We start from the raw sequence: 22,856 nt of genomic DNA on the forward strand, positions 1-22,856 counted from the left end.
AGGAGGAGGAGGGATGGGGGAGGGACAGTGTCCACAGTTGGAGAGACGTAGGAGGAGAGTTCACATCTGCTCTTTAATAGGCTAGAAGTAGCCTCCAATTTTCTTTATTCCCTTTACTTGATATTTTGTTTAAAAAAAAAAAATCATGTTCTGTATGTACGGTATTATCACTCTTTCAGCATCATTGAAAATAAATTTTAAATACTGTGTTAATATGAAATGTCGAGCCGTGTCATGTGTTGTCTCCCACACTTGTTTATATGCTGGATTTGGAGCACAAAACAGCATCCATATTCCATATTAGATTATTCAACTAAACTACGGTTGTACCAGCAAAGGCCAATATCGCACATTCATGTCATTTATGCTGCTGTGAACTTATTGCTGGCCTCTGTTCACAACATTACGTCTGCTTGATCATTTTCTGTTAACACCTCAAGGACACTACTGCAAAAGAGCAGCTTGGATTTTTTTTAACCCTTAATGACGCAGAGTAAACAAATAAATACATTTAACCCCTTGAACAAAACCCAGAAATGCCTATTAGCTGTTTGACTCAAGGTACAATGTAATAAATCTTAATGTAATATAAAAGTCACATTTAGATTTACACATGTGGAATATACTAAATATCCATTTTATTCTTATTAATCAACTTAATATTTACATCTTTCTACACATAAATGCATCAAAGGTAGCTGCAGGTTGCCATCAGATGACAGAACCAGGCTTCATGTCAAACAAACAGAAATTGAAATAAATGTGTTTTTCTGAAAACTTTGGATAAAAAATTATACATGGGACACAAAATAATCATATTTGGTTTTACACAACAATGTACATATATCATATTAATGGTCGTATGAGTAAAACATTTTTTGTGAGGCAGCAACATTTCCCATCTTGTCATTATTTGGCAACTCCCAAGAAACTGTCATCCTCTCATTCACAACAGACTTGATGTGAACAAAATGTTCAGACCGGAGTGATACCGGCCAAAGGTTAAGAGCGTGGGAGCTTACAAACACACTGTGAGTTTTTCAGTGAGACAACTTTACAGTGACTCATCTTTAGCGATGTGAGAGGGCATCCATGCTTTGACATTTGGTGCATGTCCCAGCGCATGGCCGACCTCTTACTGGCATAAAAAACAAAACTTTGGAAAGTGGTTGTTTTTTAAGTTTCAAAATGGGAAAGAAAGATGCTGTTCCACAAATAACTCTGCTCGAGGACGGAGGAGATGACCGATGCACCATCCATTAAGTTAAAAAAGCAAACAAACATACAACACCTTTGTGGCTGACAATGTAATGCACATCATGAGACCGACTCATAGTCAACATTTACACAAGCACAAACAGCTTTGAAATGGTGGGAAAGCGATGACGTGGACAAAAGTCAAAGTTTTAAATAGAACCCTCACAACAAGCTACTGCAGAAAATAAAAGCATCTCCCTTCATTATTATGTCCATATATGTTCAACTTTTCACATTAGGTATCTACAGTACAGGCAGATAGTATAGCCTCATAACACTGAAAACGTCATACTGTATTTATAAAATATATACCCATTAGTAATTACAAAGACATCATCATCGTTTCCATTTTTAAAAAACAAGAATTATACTGTATGACATTATTAGACACAGTTTTCAAAGAGATGACTGAGCAGTTATTGCTGTCTCTATCATGTATTTGACAAATAACTGTGTCTTTCTTTCAAGTCTGGTCACTGATGTGTAGTCCTAGCAAACCAACATCACTCAAAAGACAAACAACAAATGTACAAATAACACAAAGAAAAGAATGAAATTTAAATCTCATAATGAAATGTTCTTAAAGGCATCTGAAATGTGTTTGGTTTGGTGTCTTGAGTCGGATGTAGTGTACTAATTAATCAAATAATTTACAATAATTTGTAAGAAAGAAGTAGGTAAACTGCCAAGAAAGGGGATATCACCATTCATCCTCCTTATTTGAATCAGCGTCAAAGAGCACCAGCAGAAGACACGTGTGTGTCCGACCGGTGAGCGCATCACTGCAGTACACCCAGACACCACGAAGACATTCATTGTTCTGTTCAGATCTTTGAGGACTGACACCTACAGGTCAAAGGTGAAGGGATCAATGCGGCTCATCTACGAGACGTATAGTCTCCACACTGTGGATTAATTTCTTGAAAGTAGGGCGTAGTCTCGGTTCACTGCTCCAGCAGTCTGACATGATCTTGAGAATCTGAAGGAAACATCAGAGCACAAACAATTGTTTTATTCTACTTTAATACGGTTTTACAGCCATGTTTTGACATATATATTTTTCGGATTAGAGGGTTCATTCATTATCAGATGCATATTGGATACGCCTTTTAATGATATGACATGGTGCCCTTTTCTGCTTGGAGCTAAGAATCATAATTTCTTGATTCCCAAAGTGTTTGCATTGACATTGAACCAAGACACATTTGCTTCGCAGTTTAAAAACAACAACTTTTACTGACCTCCTTTGGACAGTTAGCAGGATCAGGCAGCCGGTATCCCTGTTTGAGCAGGTCTATCAGATGGTAGACAATCATCTGGCCCTGCTTTTCATGTCCCATCTTGTCCATAAACACCTGGAACAGAGAAACAGTAGTTCTTGTTTGGCTTCAGTGAAAACAGTTAGGTAAAACATTAAAACTGCCCCCCCCCCCCCAAAAAAACACAATTACGAGAAGTGTTTCTTGTTCTTAAGTACTTTGCTCTACTGCAGAGCAGAGAGCTCAATCAACTGATTTCTTTAACAACACTACAAACTAATTACACTGGCCCATTTTTGGAGCTTAATTAAAGTTGACAAAGCAATTAAGGGTAGAATAACAAAAAGGCTGCATAAGAGAAAAGTCAAATTGTCAAACTAAAAAAAAGAAAGAAAGTGCAGTACCGCAGGAGGGCTGCAGTTCTTGTCACTGCAAGTGAAGAGTTCGTAGAGGACAACACCGAAGCTCCAAACGTCTGATCCCACAGAGAACTTGCTCTCTGTCAGCGACTCTGGAGCATACCTGGAAAATACCACAACACGTTGTACATGATGTACATAACGATGCACACGTCTTTAAACGGTCAACACTAATCCTACAATACAAGCAGACAGATATGAAGGCATGAACGAAACAGGACAAAAACTACTGTGAATCCCACGGTCTTACTTTTAACGCCTCGTCACAAAGGGGCACGATGATGTAGAACTGTAGAAAAAAGAATACCTGCAGAAAAGCTCAAATACGTGTAACAAACACACGCAGTGTGTCTTCCTCACCAAAAGATGGGGCTTTCCCCCGGCTCTCTGACGGTGTAGTACTCTTTGTCATGCGGCAGCACCTTGGTCAGGCCAAAATCACCGATCTTCACCCTCATCTCGCTCTCCACCAGAATGTTCCGAGTGGCCAGGTCTCTGTGGATGTATCGCTTCGTGGCAAGGTAGTCCATGCCCTGAAGAATGACACGAGTATTTCATTGATTTTAGGGGGGAAAAACTGTCAAAGAAACAAAAGAATTAAATAAAAAAGGCTTGCATGTGTCATTTGATATGTATTTCTTGACTTAATTTACTTTTTGTAGTTTTCCGCATATATTATATTTACAAAATGTATGTTGCTGCTGTGTAGACAGCCATCTCAGGCCTCCACTCCCCGACTACACCTACACAGTGTTATATAAACCCGCGTGAATAATATGTACTAATGAGAGGACATGACCACAATATATACCCTGCCATGATAAATGCTGCTCCTAATCATAACCTCGAGCCACCGTATTCAGCCGGAGTCAACAACCTCCAGCTGATTCTATTGCTCTGTGCCGTGCATGTATTCATACAATGTCAAACAAATGTTTAACGAAGCTCAACAGCAATTAACGTGTCAAGTTATGTAGGAGCATGCAGCCACCCTGCCGAGCGCCGCAAACCAGTCCTGAAGTTATGGACGCTCTTGTGATTTCTAACATCTCACAAGTCATTTGTCTGCCTATAATATCAGTATTAAAAAACATTTTCAATGGTATCAAATACAGGAAATATGGTAAAGACAAAGTACCCAGGTATGTAAAACGAGCATATTTAACATGGAAGTGAAATTGGACTGCAGCTCCAGGAAGAGCCGTTTCAGATGTTCACGACACCAATAACGTACGTATGACAAGGTGGGCTTCCACAAAGCACCTACTGCACTGCATTACCTTGCAAATCTGCGACGCATAGTGCAGCAGTTTGTTGAAATCAAAGCGCTCCTTGTGTTTGATGAGATAATCTCTCAAGCTGCCGAAGGGGATATACTCCATGATCAGCCGCAGGTTCCTGCGACCTGCGGAAAACAAAGTCAAGTGTGACACTTAGGAGAGGAAATATGACGAATGAGTAGCGTGGAGGCCCTGTGAGAAAATCAAGATTCATTCCTTTCATGGGCATGGTCACTGCATGGCGCCCTAGGCAGCAAATGTTGGAACCGTAAAGACAGTATTATGTTTAACAAAACATGCCCGGGCGATCGTATCAAAGGTGAATTTGCTCCGTCACCAGAGTGAAAGAAAAACACTGAACCCCTCCTGCATCTAACAGAAGAATCGAGATTAATCAGGCAAATAATTTGCTTTATCTACATTTTTTCCAACCAAGAAAACTGTTGTTTTTTTCATCCAGCAGTCTTCTTATTCCTTTCATCAATTTACGACTACTGATGTTGAAACACTATCTTATATCACTGTTTTTTATGAAGAATATGGGACACACAATCTGACATCATTCATCTTGATTACTGTGTCATATATTAACAAGAAAAACAAAAATAAGTCCATTTATGTTTTTTAAAATGTGCTTGTACCTGCACTGTAGCAAACTCCTTTGTATTTGACAATGTTTTCATGCTGGAGGGATTTGAGGATCTCGATTTCCCGCTCAAAGTCCCTGAGGTGCTCGGCGGTGCTGTGCTGCAGTTTCTTCACGGCCACCACCTCCCCCGTGCTGTCCTGCAGGGGGTCGTACCGGCACATCTCCACGCTGCCGAAGTTTCCCTGCAGCGTGATGTCAGAGGAGAGAGCACGTTTAATAAGAGACGTAGGAACAGCTATGATTTCTCTACACATTGAATGAGCTTTTCTAATGCAGCAAAGTATACATTTAGTTCAGTTATGGCAGAAAACAATACACATCATCTTCAGAATTACGTTTTCTCTCATATCAAATAGTGCTCAGAGCAACGTCCTGCTTTCTAGAAAGTATTCTGAGAATATTTTAGATGCTATCTGGAACTGCTGATTAGTCATGTGGGTTTAATGTTTGCTACTGTGTATCATAATCTGAATGCTTAAACAAACGAATGCTTAAACAAATGTTGGTATTAAAAATGATTTAAGGGAGGTGTAATGAAGAAATATCGAGCAAATAAGTTATTAAAAAGCATGCACCCTTAAAGACAATATCTAAATACTACGAAGGAGATGAAAGAAAAAGAACATCCTTGATAATAATCTAGTTTGTGTGTGTCTGCATGTCTCACTTTGCCCAGCTGCTTGAGGAAGATGAGGTGCCTCTCCTCAAACTGGGCGGGCTCCTGGCTCTCGGAGGCCCACGGGAAGCCGACGCCTCTTGTCCTGTTGGGCACCATGTCGCTCTCCACCAGCAGCTCATAGTCTGCAACACAACAGGGTGCAAAGTCGTTTTTTATAAAAATGGTCAACGAAGAGTGTGCAGGGCAGTGTGTAGCCACACGATCAATAGATCTGTCTGTCAGATGTTACAGGAGACTCTGGCAGAGGCCTGTACATTCATTTTCTCTTCCTACCTGGCGTGAAGAGGCTGTTGAGATCCCTGATAATTGCTCTGAAGGAGGGCCGGTGTGAGGGCTCATAGTCCATACAGCTGTTAATCAGATTGGCCAGCTCGGTCCATTTGGGAGCCGGCAGCTGGTGCCTGTCCTCATAGAACAGGTTCTTCTGCGGGGCACAAGAGCAAAAGTCAGAACCTGCATGTGTTCAAACCGAGTTAAATAAAACAAAGTTGGCACACGTTCTTAGAATAATCAATAGAATGTGTTTCAAATAAGTCCTTCTCACTTTAAAACAAATGTTATGAGCTGTGAGTGATGCCACTCTCATGTCTGTACGGTACATATGAAGCTACAGCCAACAGCTGGTTAGCTTAGCTTAGCATAATGACTGGAAACGGGTGAAAACAGCTAGCCTGAACACCACAGAGTAAAGAATGACACTGGATCTAGTTCTTGGTGGAGAGAAGTGACTTCCTGGAGTCAGTGAGGCCGGGCAACCAAACAAAATCAACATTTCCCAAAATATCGAGCTATTACTTTAATACAGATCGTTTTCAGTAAGTCAATAATCTGAATGCATCTTCTGTTCTTGTGACCTTTGAGCAGTCCAGGGTGCAGAGCGGTTTGTCTCCTCCACTGCAGATCTCCCACAGGGTGGTCCCAAAGCCCCACTTGTCTGTGGCTAAACTCAAGTTTTGGGGGTTTTCAATGCACTCGGGGGGCACCCACGGGATACGCTCCACCAGCACTGATGAATGGACATGAGGAGACATGGAAGAACAGAGAGAAGGAAACATGTGAACGGAATAAGAGGTTGACGTGGACGGCAAGGAGGGAGAAAAAACAAAACAAATCACACCAAAGCAAAAGTATGTTCACATGACTTGTGCCTCAACAGATGCGTTAGGTTGTCTCACATCAGGGCATGTACGTGACGCCCAAGTCTCTCACCTTCTTTGGGCAGCACGGTGATGCTGATGCCCGGGTCGCTGAGTTTGATGAAGGGCAGGCTGCCCGTCATCCGATCCTCCTCTCTGATCAAAAGGACATTCTTGGCACAAACATTTCCATGAACGAGGTTTTTGTCCTCCTGCGGGCAGACACACGACAGAGACACATTGAATTACATTTGTAAGGCACACACGCTCAAATGTGCTGCCCCATACAGGTCTGTAGTTTGTACTGCATTATGTTGGGAGTCTTACCAGGTAGTGCATGGCCCAGGATAGCTGCTTGGCCACTTCTAGCTTCCAGGTGATGTTAACACAGCTTTTATTCTTTTTCAGGTACGTGTCCAGTGAACCAAATCTGCCATACTCCTGCACCATCATGTCTGACAGGGAGATGTGAGAGACATCATGTTTTTATTAATCACCACTATATCCATAGAGCAAATCTTTTCAACAGAACTCCACTTTGTGGTTTCCTGTAGACACTTTGACAGCAGTTATAGACAGAACACCTTCTGTATCCATTAATGTCTTCATCCACAGTTTGCCATCTGATGCAGTTCAGTTCTTTGTTGTCCCACATGAGAAATCTGTCTATGGGCATAAGGTCCAGTCCCCTTACAGACACATAAGTGAGGGGACCTTAACTGGCGACTCTCCAGTTCCCAAGCCAAGTCCCCACGGACTAAGAAATGTATTCTAATTCATATTTATTCATTTGTTTATAGGCCTGCATATTAGCAAATTTATGATGCCTCAATGCCCCAAAAATGGTGTTTGGACACAAGACGACAACACATATATTTGTGTGAGTGTTGCTGTTATCTCTATTTCTAAGTCATTTATTATAACCTTTAGTTTTTTTTCTTTCCGGCCTGCTCTTTTCCTGCACTCAGAAGTGTGCATGGTGAATGCCTCCAGACAATACTGCTCTGATCTGATGTGTGTGGGCAGTTTCAGGTGGAAGCAAAGATCAAGGCCGCAGTGGCCCATTGGTGACTCTTGGGGGCTTAATGCGGTCACAGTGGAAGGGTCAGGGCACAGCAGAGAGCGGCTCACAAACCTTATATCTAAAGTCTTAAAGTGTTTGTATGTGCCACAGGTGAGGATAACCACAATGATTTCTTCCTTTGTGACCATATATGGTCCAGTCGTGTGTGTGTGTGTGTGTGTGTGTGTGTGTGTGTGTGTGTGTGTGTGTTGCAGACTTACTCTCATTGCCACAAACGCACACGCCAAAGTTGAGGAGCAAGTGCTTGTGGGAGAGCTGGCTCATCATACTGGCTGCTTCAAAGAAGGACTGTGAGGGAAAAGTAAGAGAAGAGATCCAATTACCTTGTCTCCTTTCGACTCATGACGTATTGAATTTGATCCACAGACTCACTCACTCACTCACTCACTCACTCACTCACTCACTCCCTCAACAGGCCAACCTCTGAATAGTTGCGGTGAGCCTTTTCCAGGATCTTGATAACGACGTCGATCTGGTGTATCTCTCCGTAGTCTCCCAGCTCCTTCCTCACACCGCAGAAGATCTTGGTGAAGGTTCCTTGGCCCAGACTCTCATTCTACAACACAAGAGTTTCATTATGTTGAATTTTACGGCTTTCTCTGAGTCAAAGAGACACTTCTTTGCCCCATATCCTCTCGCCATAAAGTACTGGAACGATCTGTGGTGGCAGTTTAAAGAGGAATTCACAAGGAGCAAGCTGACATACACAATTCTGTACTCACACATGTCCACAGAGACCGCTGTTGACGCTGAGTTACGGGGGAATCAATTGAGGAAGTGTTGCTAATTGTAGCGACCTCATGGAACTAACAGGAATCCTTCTCGTCCTTTCTGGTCGATAGTTGTGGCATGTTCACGCATATTGACATGTTTACAATGTTACCTTGTCTACAGAAGGCCTGCAGCAGTACATATTGGCAAAGACACTGGCCACCCACTTTGGTGCAGATCCGAACTTATCTGCTCAGGAACTCGTAAACAAGAGCCTTTTGATTCTAAGCTTCTGCAATGCATCTAATCTGATACCAGTGTTTTAGTCAGTATTGGTATATAGAACCTAATAAGAGCGTAGAAACGGCCTAGTTACGACTGTTTGGATGCTTTTTTCAGCTAAAGTGAGGAGAGTTATCTTACGATGACGAGGTCTTCTTTTCGGATCTTGTGGAAGACCATCTGGCTGATGTTGTGATTGTGGAGCGAGGGAGACAGTGGGACATCGGCTCCTTGATTGTTTCTACACACCACCAGGTTGGATTTATCTGAAGAAAGGTAAAGATGGTAAAGATGGATTCGGAGAACTCACATCAAACTCACACTTTGACACCACGTCTGATTGTCACTGCCGGAGGGTTGTAGCTTACCGACGTGTGATACTATGACAAATATGAATTAGAAATGCAACAGCTAGCAATTGTGAAATTAGACTGCTTAATTTATAGTTCTTAATCATGAATACAACTTATGTGGTATTGATCCAAATGAGCTGCAATGATGAATTAATTAACTATCAAAACTTAACAAAACTCACTCAAAGTTTTACGATAGATCCAGCTTAAAATATGAGTTCATCTACATGTGATTGAAAGGATGCTGATGCCTATTCTTGCAGCCTTACGGACAAAAGAAACCAATAACAAAAGGTTAGCTCCATAATAACTCTGGTGCATTGGATGTCTGCATTTTACTGTGTGTGTGTTCTTTTACCTGCGGTCATATGTGTGCATGTATTCTTGTTGGTGTCTTGTGTGTGCATGCTTACCTTTGAGGCCGGGTGAGCAGCACCTGGTCAGCTGGAATGTGTATCCATCGGTGCGGAGCGCCTCCTTTTGGTAGCAGTGCAGAAGTTCCCTGAGTGAGCCGAAGCTCCTCTTGGCACCACTCAGCATGTACTCTCCTGACTCCGTCTTCGTGATCTGACAGTGCTTGTAGTCCACCATAGTTTCAAGCTGAAAACAAAAAAAAAACAGCACTCATTACAGCGAAACTGTTCGGAACATGCCAAGAGTGTTATTAAAAAGAGTACAAAGTACACATGTGATTGAGTCAGTGTCAGTGAGAAGGCACAATACCAGTGGACGGGGCGATACTGCTTGTATCCCACTTGTTCTTATCGTCCTCTTGTTGTTATGTCTATGTATTGTCTCTTGTCTTTCAATAAATAAAAAAATAAAAAAAAGAAGACATAATAGCTGAAAAAACTACAGTCAGGTGCCCTTACAGTATAAACATTGAAACAGGTTTTGCTCTCAGTCCTCTTGTCCATACTGGCCATGAAAGTATCCATTCATCAAGTGAAGGGGGGCAACATCCACAGTCCTCTTTCTGTGCAACTACACATTACGAAGTTCATCAGAAGTTGACATGAGGTTTCAGCAGCAAGAGATATCTTGGCAGTCTGCTGTGATGCATGGGGTCATGGGCTGAAGGTGATGTCTATCAGCTAGCAAAGACTGTGTTGAAGGAGCCTGTTTATTTGAGTCATGTGTAAGAAATACGGTACTTTCAATTGATTATGACCAAACATCAACAGCTTACCCCGACTACAAAGGACATGAAGTATTTGTCGTAGTCCCTCGTGCTGGAGCGAAGGATGTACAGGCCTTGGTGGTTACCAGAGCGACGCAGCTTAGCGATGGTAAACTCCATCCTGTGATCAAAGAGGCAATGTGTGTGTGTGAGAATAGATCGGTGGTTGCGGGTGCACGAGTGACGTGCTATATCTGTGTGTGTGTGTGTGATACTCACGACACAGGGCCGTGGCAGTAGCTCTGAATGCACTCCAGAAGTCTCGGTGGAGCCACTTCTTTACACAGATAATGATGAGCGTCTGCAACCAGCCTGTAATACCCATCGACTAATGACACGAAAGAGAGAGCCTCTGGGAGCGAATGGAACTCCAGTTCCTTTGCGGTAAGAAGAGGGGTGCAGAAGAGGACAAACATAAATCATTCAGCACCCATTTCTAACGAAATCAATGTAAACAGTAAACCTTTAATCCCTCTTTTATGTACGGCTGCAGCGATACGGATATCGGGCGGATACGGACTCATGAAGAGGAGTCAAGTGTGTACTCTACCAGGATCTGGTTGTCCTGCCTGGTGAGGGTAACCACACGACTCTCCACCGAGCCTTCCTTATCGGCCTGTTTGATGCTGATGTCGATCACCTCTGTGAAGTCACAGTATGTTTGTAGCTCCTGGAGGCACAGAAAGAGCACAACATAGTGGATGGCGTTTGTATTCGACGAAGAAGCGTGCGCACACATGCGCTTTTGTCGTTATTGCCGATTTTAACCAACTCCTAGAGCTCCATCTGTTGGTTAAAAAAACAGCCATGGCAGCTTGACACTGTGCAGACTGTGTGTACAAATGCATTACCAAGGCAACATCAACCCATCCCTCGGCCCTCACCTCCTCCGCTCCCTCCTCCTCCTCTTTCCCTTTTGACCACTGGACGCCCGTGTCGCCCGTCACAACGATGGTAACCTCGTGCGCGGAGAGGTCGGTGACTTGGAAGCGCTCGGAGTAGAGGGAGGGCAGCAGCATCTCCAGGCTCATCAGGTATTTGAGCTTGAGGTTGCACGCCGTGGCCTTGCATTCCCTGAACTGCTGGATGAACTTCTTGAAGCGATAGCGGATCCTCTTCCGAGTCAAGATGTTGTATTCCTGGATGCGGCTTCGCATGCATCTCGGCAGGAAGGATTTGTAGCTGAAAGCGGGGAAGGGGTTGAAATGAGGAGGATGTGATGAACAAATAACAGGAAAGGCACAGGGAGGAGGGCGGGGCAAGTGAAAGAGGAAACAAGGTTAAAAGAGCAAACGCTAACGCTTTGTGGCAGTTCAGCCAGTGTACATGCTGCGTGCACCTCACGAGAATTAGTCAATAATCCTGAAAAGGTCAGCTAATACCAACATAAATATTTATGTTGAATTATGTATGAAAGGGACATTTGAGGAGAATTCATATTTCAAGCGCAACACACCTTTTGAACCGAAACATCATCTCACACAAAGAGATAATTCATTCAGCTGCATGAACGCGCATCATGAAACTAGATGCTCACTGTGTTCTGAGGAGAAATCGTTATTCATGAGCTGCACAACATGCACACCAGCATAACAGCGAGCATTTTCCCATTATTTCGGCAAGAGAGTGTGCGGCATATATGAGACTCGACCCGTCTGGAATTTTCAGATCATTGATTGATGAGTTAAATGTTAAATATTTTCCTTGTCTTAAAGGCTGCTTTATAGTTACGTGGTAAACATTTCTGGGCGTACAATGTTCGAGGCTTCTAGTAGAGGGATGATTCTACCAGGTTGCCCTTCATATTCACATTTAAAATAATTTAAAATCATTTAAATAATCAGAATAACGATACTGCCTGCCTCTGGAGAGTGAGTGCCTCCTACCTGGTGTAATTGTAAATGTCCACAGGTGACTGATCGCTCTCTTTGGCGAGCCTCATCATGTCCAGCACCGCCATGCCCAGACACTCCTCCTGGGCCTCGTGGCTCACTGGAATTTGAACCCAGCCACTCAGAAAGTCACTACGCCTCTGGAGGAGGAAAAAAAACAAAGCAGATGTTTGATGGACAGAAGTAGAAGAATAGCGTGAGAGATGGGGAAGGAGCAGGTACACAGATGCCAAATGCCTTACCAAGTGCATAATTGTCTTACTTCACATGTCAAATTCAGTAAATCTTAGATTTGTCAAAGAAATGAACAGTAATCGGACCGATTATATCAGGGGTCTCAAACTCATCTTCACTCCGGGCCACATCAGCATCACGGTCGGCCTCAAAGGGCCGGTTGTAAATGTAAGACTGTGTAAATGTAACTCCTCCTAACATATTGGTAAATAACTCTCTCTGCATTTGATTATTGTTTATTCAAGTGTAAAAATATAGTACATGCAGTTATATAAATGTAAACATATATTTAAGCACATTTCTGTTATTATAACTTAAATCCTTTTAATTTAGGGTTAAGAAACCCACATTACTCCATCAAAGATCAAACTATTAAAGAAAATATCAAAGACAAATATCAAACACAAGTTATTACAATAACTTTGTTCAAAGCTTAAAATCCTTTCAAGGGTGCGTTTGCACAATCCCACATGAAGTATTTGCACGAGCAAACAGAATGAAGAGACCCCTTGTTCCCCATTTGCACTTCTTACTACCGCACTTCCTGTTTTCTGAACTTACACATTGGCTGTAATGACACAGACAGACAGAGAGGGGGGGAAGCAAGCAGATTTGTATCTCCTCACCTCCTCACCCAACATTTCTGTTCATTGTTACGTTTTAAAAGAGTGGGGTTGAGGTGAAGGAGAGGGAATCTCAAAGACACTGTTCTTTGGTTTGGTTTAAGGAGAATACCTAAAATAGCTGACTTGTAATATGAAGTGGAAGTTGTAAAGACTCGCCTGAAAAAACTGGTATGCCATGACACGGTCGTCCATCACGGGGCTCTCCGTCCCCTTGGACACGCCATAGCGATGAGCATTCAGTGTGTTGCCGCTGTTATACCAGCCAGAAAAATAGTATCTGGATAGAAAAAGAGAAGTTCCAGTGAGAAAATGAATCTGAACATAAACGACTCATTAAGGGGGGGGAAAAAAAAAACACACAGTAAAAAACATCTACCTGATTCTGAAGTGCAGGCTCTCACTGGCTGGCTGCTGCAATTTGAAGACGTGATTAGGAGGAAACCATATCCTGTCACTTTCCCTCATGAGGCCAAACAGGCTGCAGTACACGGGAGCAATCCCTGAAAAGACAGAGAAAAACATCATACAGTACCATCTGTGTACCATCATACAGACATGTATTCTGGAACTAAAGACAGTGGGCAATCTCATACCTGGAATTCAAATTAAAGAAGCCAATTGACACATTCGTTATTGATACCTAAGTTTGAAATAAAGAACAAGTTTTAAGAGCTCTTGCATCGACGTTACTCGATTAGTTGCCACTAACTGGCTAATATTTAGAAATACACAAAGTTGACCTTATATGTACCGTACTGTATGTTTACACACACACAGCTTGTGTCGTGGTAGCACTGTAGACTTGGAAGCATATTTATAGTTCGTTGTCATCGTCTGAAGTTCCCATGAACAGTTTTGTGAGTTTGACTGTTGCCAGGAGTACTGTTTGAAATCTGATGATAAAAGCCTAATTTTGGGGAAATTGTATTGAATTCCGGATTCCTGGAACATCAGTCCCACTTGTATGTTTTTGTTCCTACAATTCCTCATTATGTCTTCAAAATACCAGTTTTTAGGACCAATGATCTTGGAAGTTAGAAACAATCGGCCTTTGAGAGACTTCTCATGCAAAGGCCTGAACTAAAGAGAGACCCACCGTGACGTGTCCCCTACAGCTCTTCTCACGGTGAGTCCAATGGTGCACCTTCTACTATTTTCTATGCAAATTTCTGCGCTGGCTGCATGAACGTCTGTCACGCCAAACTATTGCAGCTGGCAGAGGTGATTAAACTCAGGCTTTTGAGTGATTTTTTTGGCGGAAGTAATCCGATTTTGCTTCAGCAATATTCTTCCTTTTGTTCACATTCAACTTTTTTTTTGTTTCTGACGCAGACATCGAGTGCATGAGTTACTTTGTAAGGTGTTTTTGTATCGAACATGGGTGGTTAAGCACAATCTTAATACGTATTATCAACAGACAGGGTTTTCTTTTCATGTGTGGTATCGGCATTTGACCACGTTTCCAACCATATTTAAAGTCCGGACCTCCTGTGAACTCATTTGTTCTTACAGCGAGGTGTTTTACCAGTCGGACATGTGGGTCAATAGCAGACGAAACATTTCCTCACACAGCAGGAAGCCCTCTCTCAGAGTGAAGCAATGGTACGAGGGTGTGTTAGAGGAAGCAACAGAGGAAGTGGAGTCAAAGAACTAAGAAAGTTGAGCTTTAAGAAAGTTCTAACTTGTCTTATTTGTTACATTATTTGTAAACTTTCTTTCAATTGAAATATATTTTACATTCATGAAATTTGACCCGAGCACATAGGAGCCGCTCTGGGACCAACTCAGGGTTCAGTGCCTCCCTCAAGGACACTTAGACACGCAGACCCGGGGATCGAACCGCCAACTTTGTGATTAAAGGACGACCCGCTCTAGCTCCAGAGCCACGTATAATGCAATCATTGCATTATACGGCTTGACAACATACGTCACACCGTTTTATACATAGATACAGACAGTCAGATGTCCCACGAAATAAATAAAGAGGAGAATTTTTCTTAGTGTGCCGATGTGTGAGAAAAAAAAAGAAAGATTGAATATCGATAGAACTTCTCCACCTATTTAAGTTCAATCATGTCAGGTCTGACTGTTGGGAAGGTGACAATGTTTGACTTCATCTTGCCATCCCGACTGATCTCCATAACAAATTTGACTTGTATGATTCTTCTGCCCGAATACAAAACCACCACATACAAAAGTGAGTGTGAAGACAGAGAAACAAGAGGACAAAGGGAGTTGAATTGGAGAGAGGTCGTTTCTTATCGGCTCATGTGGGAACGGAGCAGGAGAGCGTGTCGGAGAGAGATAGAGCGAGGGTGGAGAGCAAAATAGACGCAACAGTCGACAACTTCCTGATTTGTGTTTGCTAGAAAGAGAAGAGCCAGTGGTCGGCTCTGTTGGCAAAAGCCCTTCACCGGGAAAGTCTTGGTATGAGGAATGAAGTTGGATGCATTTGGAGCCGATGAAGAAGCCACGGAAATAAACAACAAATGCTCTTGAGCGTTGGCCAAGCAGTCCATTTGATTGTTTACTTTCTTATTGCCTGGATGACGGATAAATCGAAACCAAGCAGATCAATGCCTTAAAGCGCACAGCCACAAGATGGCTACTGGATGTTTGGATCAGATTTTCTACAGATATATAGACAAATTAAAGGCAGAAACTTCAGAAAAGGTCCTAATAAACTGTGTGGAGAGGGAAGTACATGCATGCTTTCAAAGTTAAAGGCTCAGTTGTAAAAACAAACCAACATCCTCCCATGTGTGTCCTGGCCGTAGGAAATGTGCTTTGGGAACGCTTTGAACGTTAACTGTGTTTTTCTGAATTTGTTATTCTTATTTTGTTACTTATTGACCTCCAGCACATTCAGTATCCAGAGATTTTCTCAAGAATGTCAAAAAAACAACATCCTCCCATGTGTGTCCTGGCCGTAGGAAATGTGCTTTGGGAACGCGTTTTTGCTTGACTGATATTTCAGCCGATCACAGTTTGTGATTGGCCAACCGCTTGTCCTAACTCAGTTTTGGCTGAAGTCACGGTCACACTACACTTAACTACAAGTATTTACACTGCCTCCCTATTCACTTGTATTGAAGCCAGTATGACGGAACAATTCAAGCATGCGCTTGCTGCTTAAAATATATTGCTAATATTTATTTGTTAATGTTGGATGGAAACATAGTGTGTCTGCACTTAAAGGCCGAATTCAGCCTTACAAGCTCTTTACCCCTCTTGACAAAGATGTCAGCGTGCATGAAACGTAAACACACGCGTCACACTATGTCCATTTATGCATTGATGCAAGAAGGGACTTTTCTTTTTGTATGCAGTGGACTTAATACCTCACTCTTCTTACTTCTACATGTATTTCTAATTCAATAACAATAATGTCAAGACATGTTCAACGGTGCAAAAATACCCAAGTGCCTGGGAATGTGCCTTGATTACTGTGCATGGTTTAAAAACATACGTGTAGAGAGGTGTTATATTTGAGACTCTTTAATAAAACAATGTTTATTTAGCCTGACCCGCACGTACAGTTGTTTCTCAACGAGGTGTGCATCACACGCTAAAGCAGAACTTCACAAGGTTGCACAAACACCCAGATGTGTGGCAATAAAAACAGGGTTGTCATCTAACCAGTGAATTGCTCAAGGTTTTGAACATGGCACTAAGAATTCATGAATCGTTCAAATCATACTTAGTTAAACAGAAGAATAGAATACATTGTCACACCACTATATTTTTCTGTTTTCTCATATTGTTGATGTATTTTTTTCAGCATCATTTAAAACCCTTATTAGACTGATGTTAAAAAAAACAGCTTCATTTATATGAAATGAACTGAACTATAGTTTGTGAAATCCTCTTGTGACTCACCACACGCTTTGGCTGCACGTATGCACAGTTCCTCTGCTACGTACTCCCCTGGTGGAAAGGTGAGCACGTCACCCTCTCCTCCATCCTTCTCCAGGTAGTAAAGGTGGACAGTGAGGCAGCTGGCGTCCGTGTCCTGCTTGGAGTCGAGTCCAGCGGCCGGATCGAGGTCAGGTAGGAGGCCATTAAGATGTGCCGTGGGACCGGAGACGGGTGGCTCCATGTCGGTCAGCAGAATACAGGCCATGCGCTGCGTAAAACAAACATCCACCTGTCACGGGACAAAGATATAAGACAGAGATGTAAACCATGTCATGTGATGCAACTATATATATTCACAGACAGGAGAGAGAGAGACGGGGCGAGAGACCCAACAGTCAGAGAAGTTATTTCAAATGACTTTTATGTTTGTAGTCTGCATTGTAGTGTGTACCCTGGCTGAGGCAGCTTCAATGAAAACAGATTGCTAGAATAAAGTACTTTATGTTTAAATGTGGAGAAGATCAAGTGTAAGGCTTGGGAAATAACAGCACACTCTAACTTGAACCCTAAAATGGCTACATTTTCCATTCAGCAGTGGCTGATTCAGATGTCCGAGATGCTATGGTATCGCTCTCTATAACCACACACTGTTAGCGGATAACAAGCATTACTTATCGTCAATTAGCCTACAATTGATCTCGTTACTTATCAGAACACACTCATCACAGGACTGCTGAGCAGTACATTTACTATACAGACTCTCAGCAGTTCTCGTCCTAAAACTATATACGTACGTAGGCACTTCATTGTTTTTACACATGGAAAACATTTGGTACTGTCTCTGTTGCTGTGTTTACTCGAGTAACCAGCAGGTTGACAGCTCTACAATAATCATTGGATGGATTGGCGTGCCATTTGGTGCGCACAATGAAGTCCCATCCAAGGTTGATATGCACTGATATTCATGATCCGCTGATCTTTCATCTCGTGCCATCATTAGCTCAACATTTGAATTCCTTCTATATGTTGGTTTATAACCAAATATTTGCAACACTAAGGACATGAAGCCATCCCATAAGCCTCAGCTGTGTTTATTAAGCTGATTGGCAAATCTTATTTTACTAGTTTCTTCGTTTAGCATTCCTAAACTGAGATGGTGATTATGGCAAACATGCTACCTGCTTGACATCATGTTAGCATGCCACTCGCATGACTTGTGCACATTTGCATTTGCAAAGGGATCAAATGTAATGAATTGCCCCCACAAGGTCACGCTATTGTTGAGTAACGTCTTTGACATCTTATTTCGCTGTGATGCACTTCATTGTACGAGGGACTAAAATACGCAGTAAATGAAAACAGAATTTAATGTTTTCAAGCCGGACACTGAAATAGACTCCTCCGGCATGTGGCTCTGCACTGGCAGTCTGCTTTTGGTGACGAGGCATAACAGCGGTAGAAGCAGATGGTAAACAAACTCTGTGTGTGTGTGTGTGTGTGTGTGTGTGTGTGTGTGTGTGTGTGTGTGTGTGTGTGTGTCTGTGAGGGTTTAAAATGTCTTATAGATATTAAAGAATAATAACAATATACTGTTTTTAATGTGTTACGTCATTTTAGGTGGATATTGAGTAATCGTATAGTTTATACTTTTCGGAACATTATTGGCCAAAGACAGAAGGCGGTGGAGTGACCCAATACGCCAGCCTGAACAATGGAGATGAGTGAGTGATTTCATAACTTCCTTGCATTATTTCACACATCGTTGTCCTGTACAGGGTCGAACTTTATGGTTATAAAATCGATACTCTCTACTGCAATGATGACCTACAGCGACACGCCACAAAGAGTGAAAAGCTGGTGCGGCAGAGCCAATTAGGGTTAACTGTTAACGTTAACTGTGTTTTTCTGAATTTGTTATTCTTATTTTGTTACTTATTGACCTCCAGCACATTCAGTATCCAGAGATTGTCTCAAGAATGTAGCATCACAGTGGCCTGTAGTCCAACAATAACAACGAGTAACAGCCTCCATTTAAATTACATCACGGAGTGCAATGGAGTAAAACGTTCATTATCACCATAGAAACAGACAAATGCAACAGGCAGGATATAGCTGTGTTCAAGCTTATAAACCTAGTCTCTCAAACAGTGGGGGGGCCTTTTCTCGGCCAATGGGGAGTTGGTGTCAGGTTTGGCCGGAGCCGGGAGGTGTGGTCATCTCAAGGGGCAAGGATCAGACTTGAGGTCAGGGAGGAAAGCATGTGAGGAGCTCAGCCAGCCAGGAGGTGGCTGCCAGACCCCAACAACACACACACACACACACACACACACACACACACACACACACACACACACACACACACACACACACACACAATGCACTTTTCAACTGTTGATGTTTGACAGATTACGTCATTCTATGTCGGCTACTACACAGAAGCTGGTGCAAAGTTAAAGTAAAGAACGAAGCAAAGGATAATGCAAAGTACTGCTTTTGGTTAAAAGCTGGGGCAGAACTTTATTGCTGCTCCATAGTTGAAGACCTTTGAAACAAACAAGAGGAAGGACAGCAGCAACACTGCTCTCCAACTTTCTGTCAGTGTGTTTACACACCCGACACGTTTATCACGGAGCAGACAGGCAGAGAGTTGGACCAGTTCCTTATCTGGGCCTTGCTGCTGGTTGTGGTCGAGCGCTATCAACTCGGACACGTTGTGCCCTAAATGACCGCTCTGCTTCAACGCTGGCTGCTGCTGATGATGATGATGATGGGCTCTTTAAGTCGGTCGCCGGACATTTTGCACTCACCACACCAACTTTCTGGGCTTCCTTTAAAGTTTGGTTCAAGTTCCAAAAAATAAATCAGTGGACTGGCTTACTAAATCACTTTCTACAGAGCACTGCGTTGCTGTCTGCAGTTTAAGTGTCCCCCAGCTGATGGGAGCAAAGGCCACAACGTTCCCTCCTAGGAAACAGAGCTCATTAAACAGCTACAGAACATCACCAATTCATCGCTTGCCTTTTTGTCGGAAGCAGTATGACACCGAACGGATGTACCAAATGAATGACTTGGCTTCAGATGGCTCAACATCTTAGTTGGACAGGAGCCAAGTCGGATGAATCAACAATGGAGCCACTTCAAACAGGAGCAATAACTTTGTCCTATTCACGTCTGGCTGTTCCATCCCAAAAAATACGTTTTGCTCTCTTCCCCCCTGCTGCATGTCAGGGAATGAAAATGATCCATGTCTTACTGCAAAGCATGGATATCAAAATCACAAAAAATAAACGCGCCATCCCGAACCTCAAACTATTGACAGAATCCTTTGACAAAAACTATTTTGAGTTAATATTTAAGTTATTTCAGGTATCAGTAGAAACACTTCCTGTTGTTTCTTCATCATTCAGTCAACAAACGATGAATCCAGACAATAATATCAGATTGATGTATAAAATAGAGCCACACATTAGCATAAACATCCCAAACATGAAGCCTGGTGCTGGCAGCATCGTGTTGTGGGGGAAAGTCTTCTCATGGTTTCCAGATGTGCAAAGGTGAGAGAGACAGACACGTCGACACAAACTGCTGCAAAGGCTCCTCACACCGACTAGAAGGGTAAATACACAGTTTTGTGTGTGGGGGGGGGGGGGAGTTTATTTGTGGCACCTTCAGCCAAACAATACTTTAAAATACTCCTGACTCATTGATGATGAACTGAATGGGGACTTCTGACAGCAGGTGGTGTTGTTTGCGTTGCGTGTAACACCACCAATCGTAGCCTGGAGATCGTAGCGTGTCACGGAAATCTATCTCTAGAAACCTGTTTATTGAGTTTAGTCTGTGTCACACCTCGTCATGTTTTGACAAGTAACCACAAACTCACATTGAAGTCAACTGTGCCATCTCTTTGTGATCTCTCGATACAAGCCTTCCCTTATTATCCTTTTGTCAAATGCTGAACAAAGAAAGTGATCAAAAGAAGACAACGGTGGGCAGGAAGAAGTCGAGCAACACATGTGTTTGACTGCGGGATGTAATCTGCACTGAGCTAACAGTACAATTGTGTCTAAAGTTCAAATCGTCCTTGGCGTTATTGCTCAACCCGCTTCCCAACGGTTGTTTCAGTGGAATTACACTTCCCCAAAAGTGTCTGCAAAAGGTATCCAAGCGGTGCACTTACTTGGAAATGATGATTTGAAATCAACACAACACAGTAAATGACACATCTTTTGTACTGCTGCACAATGTTCCGTCTCTTCTCTGTGTGTTAACGTGGAAACACGGCACTTCCCTACGGTTTTCACATGCTGTTTGCTTCCTTTCCCAGATGACAAAAAAAAAACAACGCGTGCTCTTGATTCCAGGCAGCTTGGGGCAGTTACTCACTGTGAAATGTTTTGGCAAGGATTTTCAGTCATAATGAAGCCAGTGAAACAAAAACTAAATGAATCAATGCTCCGGGAAACACCAGGCTACTCACATTTCATGCTAAACCACATCACAGTGTGGGATGTTTTTATGGGTTCAGGTCTAGCTGCAAGTACTCCAAAGACTCGCGCTGAACATTGTTTCGCCAAAACAAATTGTGACGCGGAAAAATGTGCATGCTGTAACTTTTCTGTCGCTGCGACGTGTTCAACTTGAAATCAGCCAACTCTGGTTTTTTTCTCTCCATTACAGCAAGACGTGCAGTTCTTTGTAAGTGACCTGAATTATACGTGCAAGAATAATGTACTTTCCCCATTACTGTCAAGTAGCCGAATTAATCAACACTGCCTACTTACAACATCATGTAAAAAAAACAACAACAACTGGAATGAATGTACTTGCTTTTAGAAACATACAATAACGGTACACTACAGCATGTCACACCCGAAATAGATTACACTGCTGCTGAGTGTTGAGTTAATAATGCACTGCTCCCTCGAGCCAGCGGTCCCCTTCACCTTACAGTCAATTTAAGAATCCGTATTCGTACGGTTGGTTGGGGATGACTCAAACATTTCAAACAACACTGCTTCCCTTCTCTGAACCAGAGAACACAGACAACATCATGAAGCTTGAACTGGAACATAAACTTGACTGCTCTGAAGATAATTCACTTGCCTGGCTTGGAAAATGGATTATCTCCAATTATCTATAGAAATCATGTGGCAGCGTCGACCAACAAACGACTGTACATTTAACCTCAGTCACCAGTTTGTTAGGTACACTTATTTGGCCAAAGGCTCTTTAAAAAACCTCTAAGAACCTTTATTGCAGGACTATTATTATACCTTATAAAGAAACTATAACTATGAACATATCGTGAATGCCACAACTGTCAATTGATCAGTTTGATATCTCAGATCTAATCAGAATTCAAGATGAGATATTTTGTTCAGCACTTTCTTCATAAAAAAGAACAAGTAGACAGTAAGTGATGTATGTATAAGTTCACTGTTTGTCTACAGCAGCACAGACCAGCTGATTCTCTGCGAACCTTTAACTGGCTACAATTGTTCTGCAGGAACTTCATGACACAACAATGATCGGCTTCAACATTGACACACACACACACACACACACACACACACAGACACAGACACAGACGCACACGACTTGCCTGTTTGTCTTCTGTGCTGTGAGTTGTCCAAAAGTCAACACAGGTCTGTCTCTGAAGTCCTACGTGGCATTGACAAAAGCTCCAATGAAAAAAAAGAAATCCACAGACCTTACCGTTACCGACCTCCGTTAGCTGGAGACAGGAGGTGCCCCGTTAACTGACCTTCCGACGCTATTCATATCCGTTACTCGACTCCTTTCGTGTGACGCTTTCGCACCGCGCTCACATGACGCTTTTGGGCTTTTGGGTGGAAAACGCAACAGTTGAACTTCCTGAGTGGCCTGACTCACCGTCGGTAGTGTCTCAGCATTGAGTCGATCATAGTAGAAAGATGCTGCTGCTGCTGGTGGTG

At 42.6% G+C, this 22,856-nt stretch overlaps 1 protein-coding gene across 2 annotated transcripts; it reads right to left on the reverse strand.

Annotated features, from left to right (window-relative positions):
• Positions 1 to 623: 623 nt before the first annotated feature.
• jak2a (Janus kinase 2a) lies at positions 624 to 22,856 on the reverse strand. Of its 2 annotated transcripts, XM_079288833.1 has the most exons (24): positions 22,505 to 22,856; positions 16,921 to 17,188; positions 13,418 to 13,541; positions 13,198 to 13,318; positions 12,176 to 12,321; positions 11,174 to 11,471; positions 10,840 to 10,959; positions 10,509 to 10,666; positions 10,299 to 10,410; positions 9,523 to 9,709; positions 8,898 to 9,022; positions 8,185 to 8,319; positions 7,964 to 8,051; positions 7,007 to 7,134; positions 6,753 to 6,891; positions 6,398 to 6,549; positions 5,817 to 5,967; positions 5,532 to 5,665; positions 4,857 to 5,046; positions 4,216 to 4,340; positions 3,296 to 3,468; positions 2,921 to 3,038; positions 2,499 to 2,612; positions 624 to 2,236 (listed from the first exon to the last, which is right to left on the reverse strand). In XM_079288833.1, the coding sequence occupies exons 2-24, from the start codon at positions 17,162 to 17,164 to the stop codon at positions 2,126 to 2,128; spliced, it is 3,393 nt and encodes a 1,130-aa protein (XP_079144959.1). In that variant the 5' UTR covers positions 17,165 to 17,188; positions 22,505 to 22,856; the 3' UTR covers positions 624 to 2,125. The 2 variants fall into 2 exon arrangements, with proteins under 2 accessions (XP_079144959.1, XP_079144960.1); XM_079288834.1 differs by lacking the exon at positions 22,505 to 22,856 and having other exon boundaries at positions 16,921 to 17,327.

The sequence above is a fragment of the Melanostigma gelatinosum genome (genome assembly GCF_949748355.1).
Source record: "Melanostigma gelatinosum genome assembly, chromosome: 18".
In the NCBI taxonomy this organism is placed as follows: domain Eukaryota; kingdom Metazoa; phylum Chordata; class Actinopteri; order Perciformes; family Zoarcidae; genus Melanostigma; species Melanostigma gelatinosum.

What these genes read in the sequence shown, in the direction of transcription:
- jak2a (XM_079288833.1), bottom strand. Translation starts at nt 17,164, where the DNA reads ATGGCCTGTATTCTGCTGACCGACATGGAGCCACCCGTCTCCGGTCCC. An exon ending in GACATTTACAATTACACCAG is followed by an intron (nt 11,472 to 12,175) that starts GTAGGAGGCACT and finishes CCCCGCTTTCAG; the next exon opens with CTACAAATCCTTCCTGCCGA. An exon ending in AGAACTGCAGCCCTCCTGCG is followed by an intron (nt 2,613 to 2,920) that starts GTACTGCACTTT and finishes TCTCTGTTCCAG; the next exon opens with GTGTTTATGGACAAGATGGG.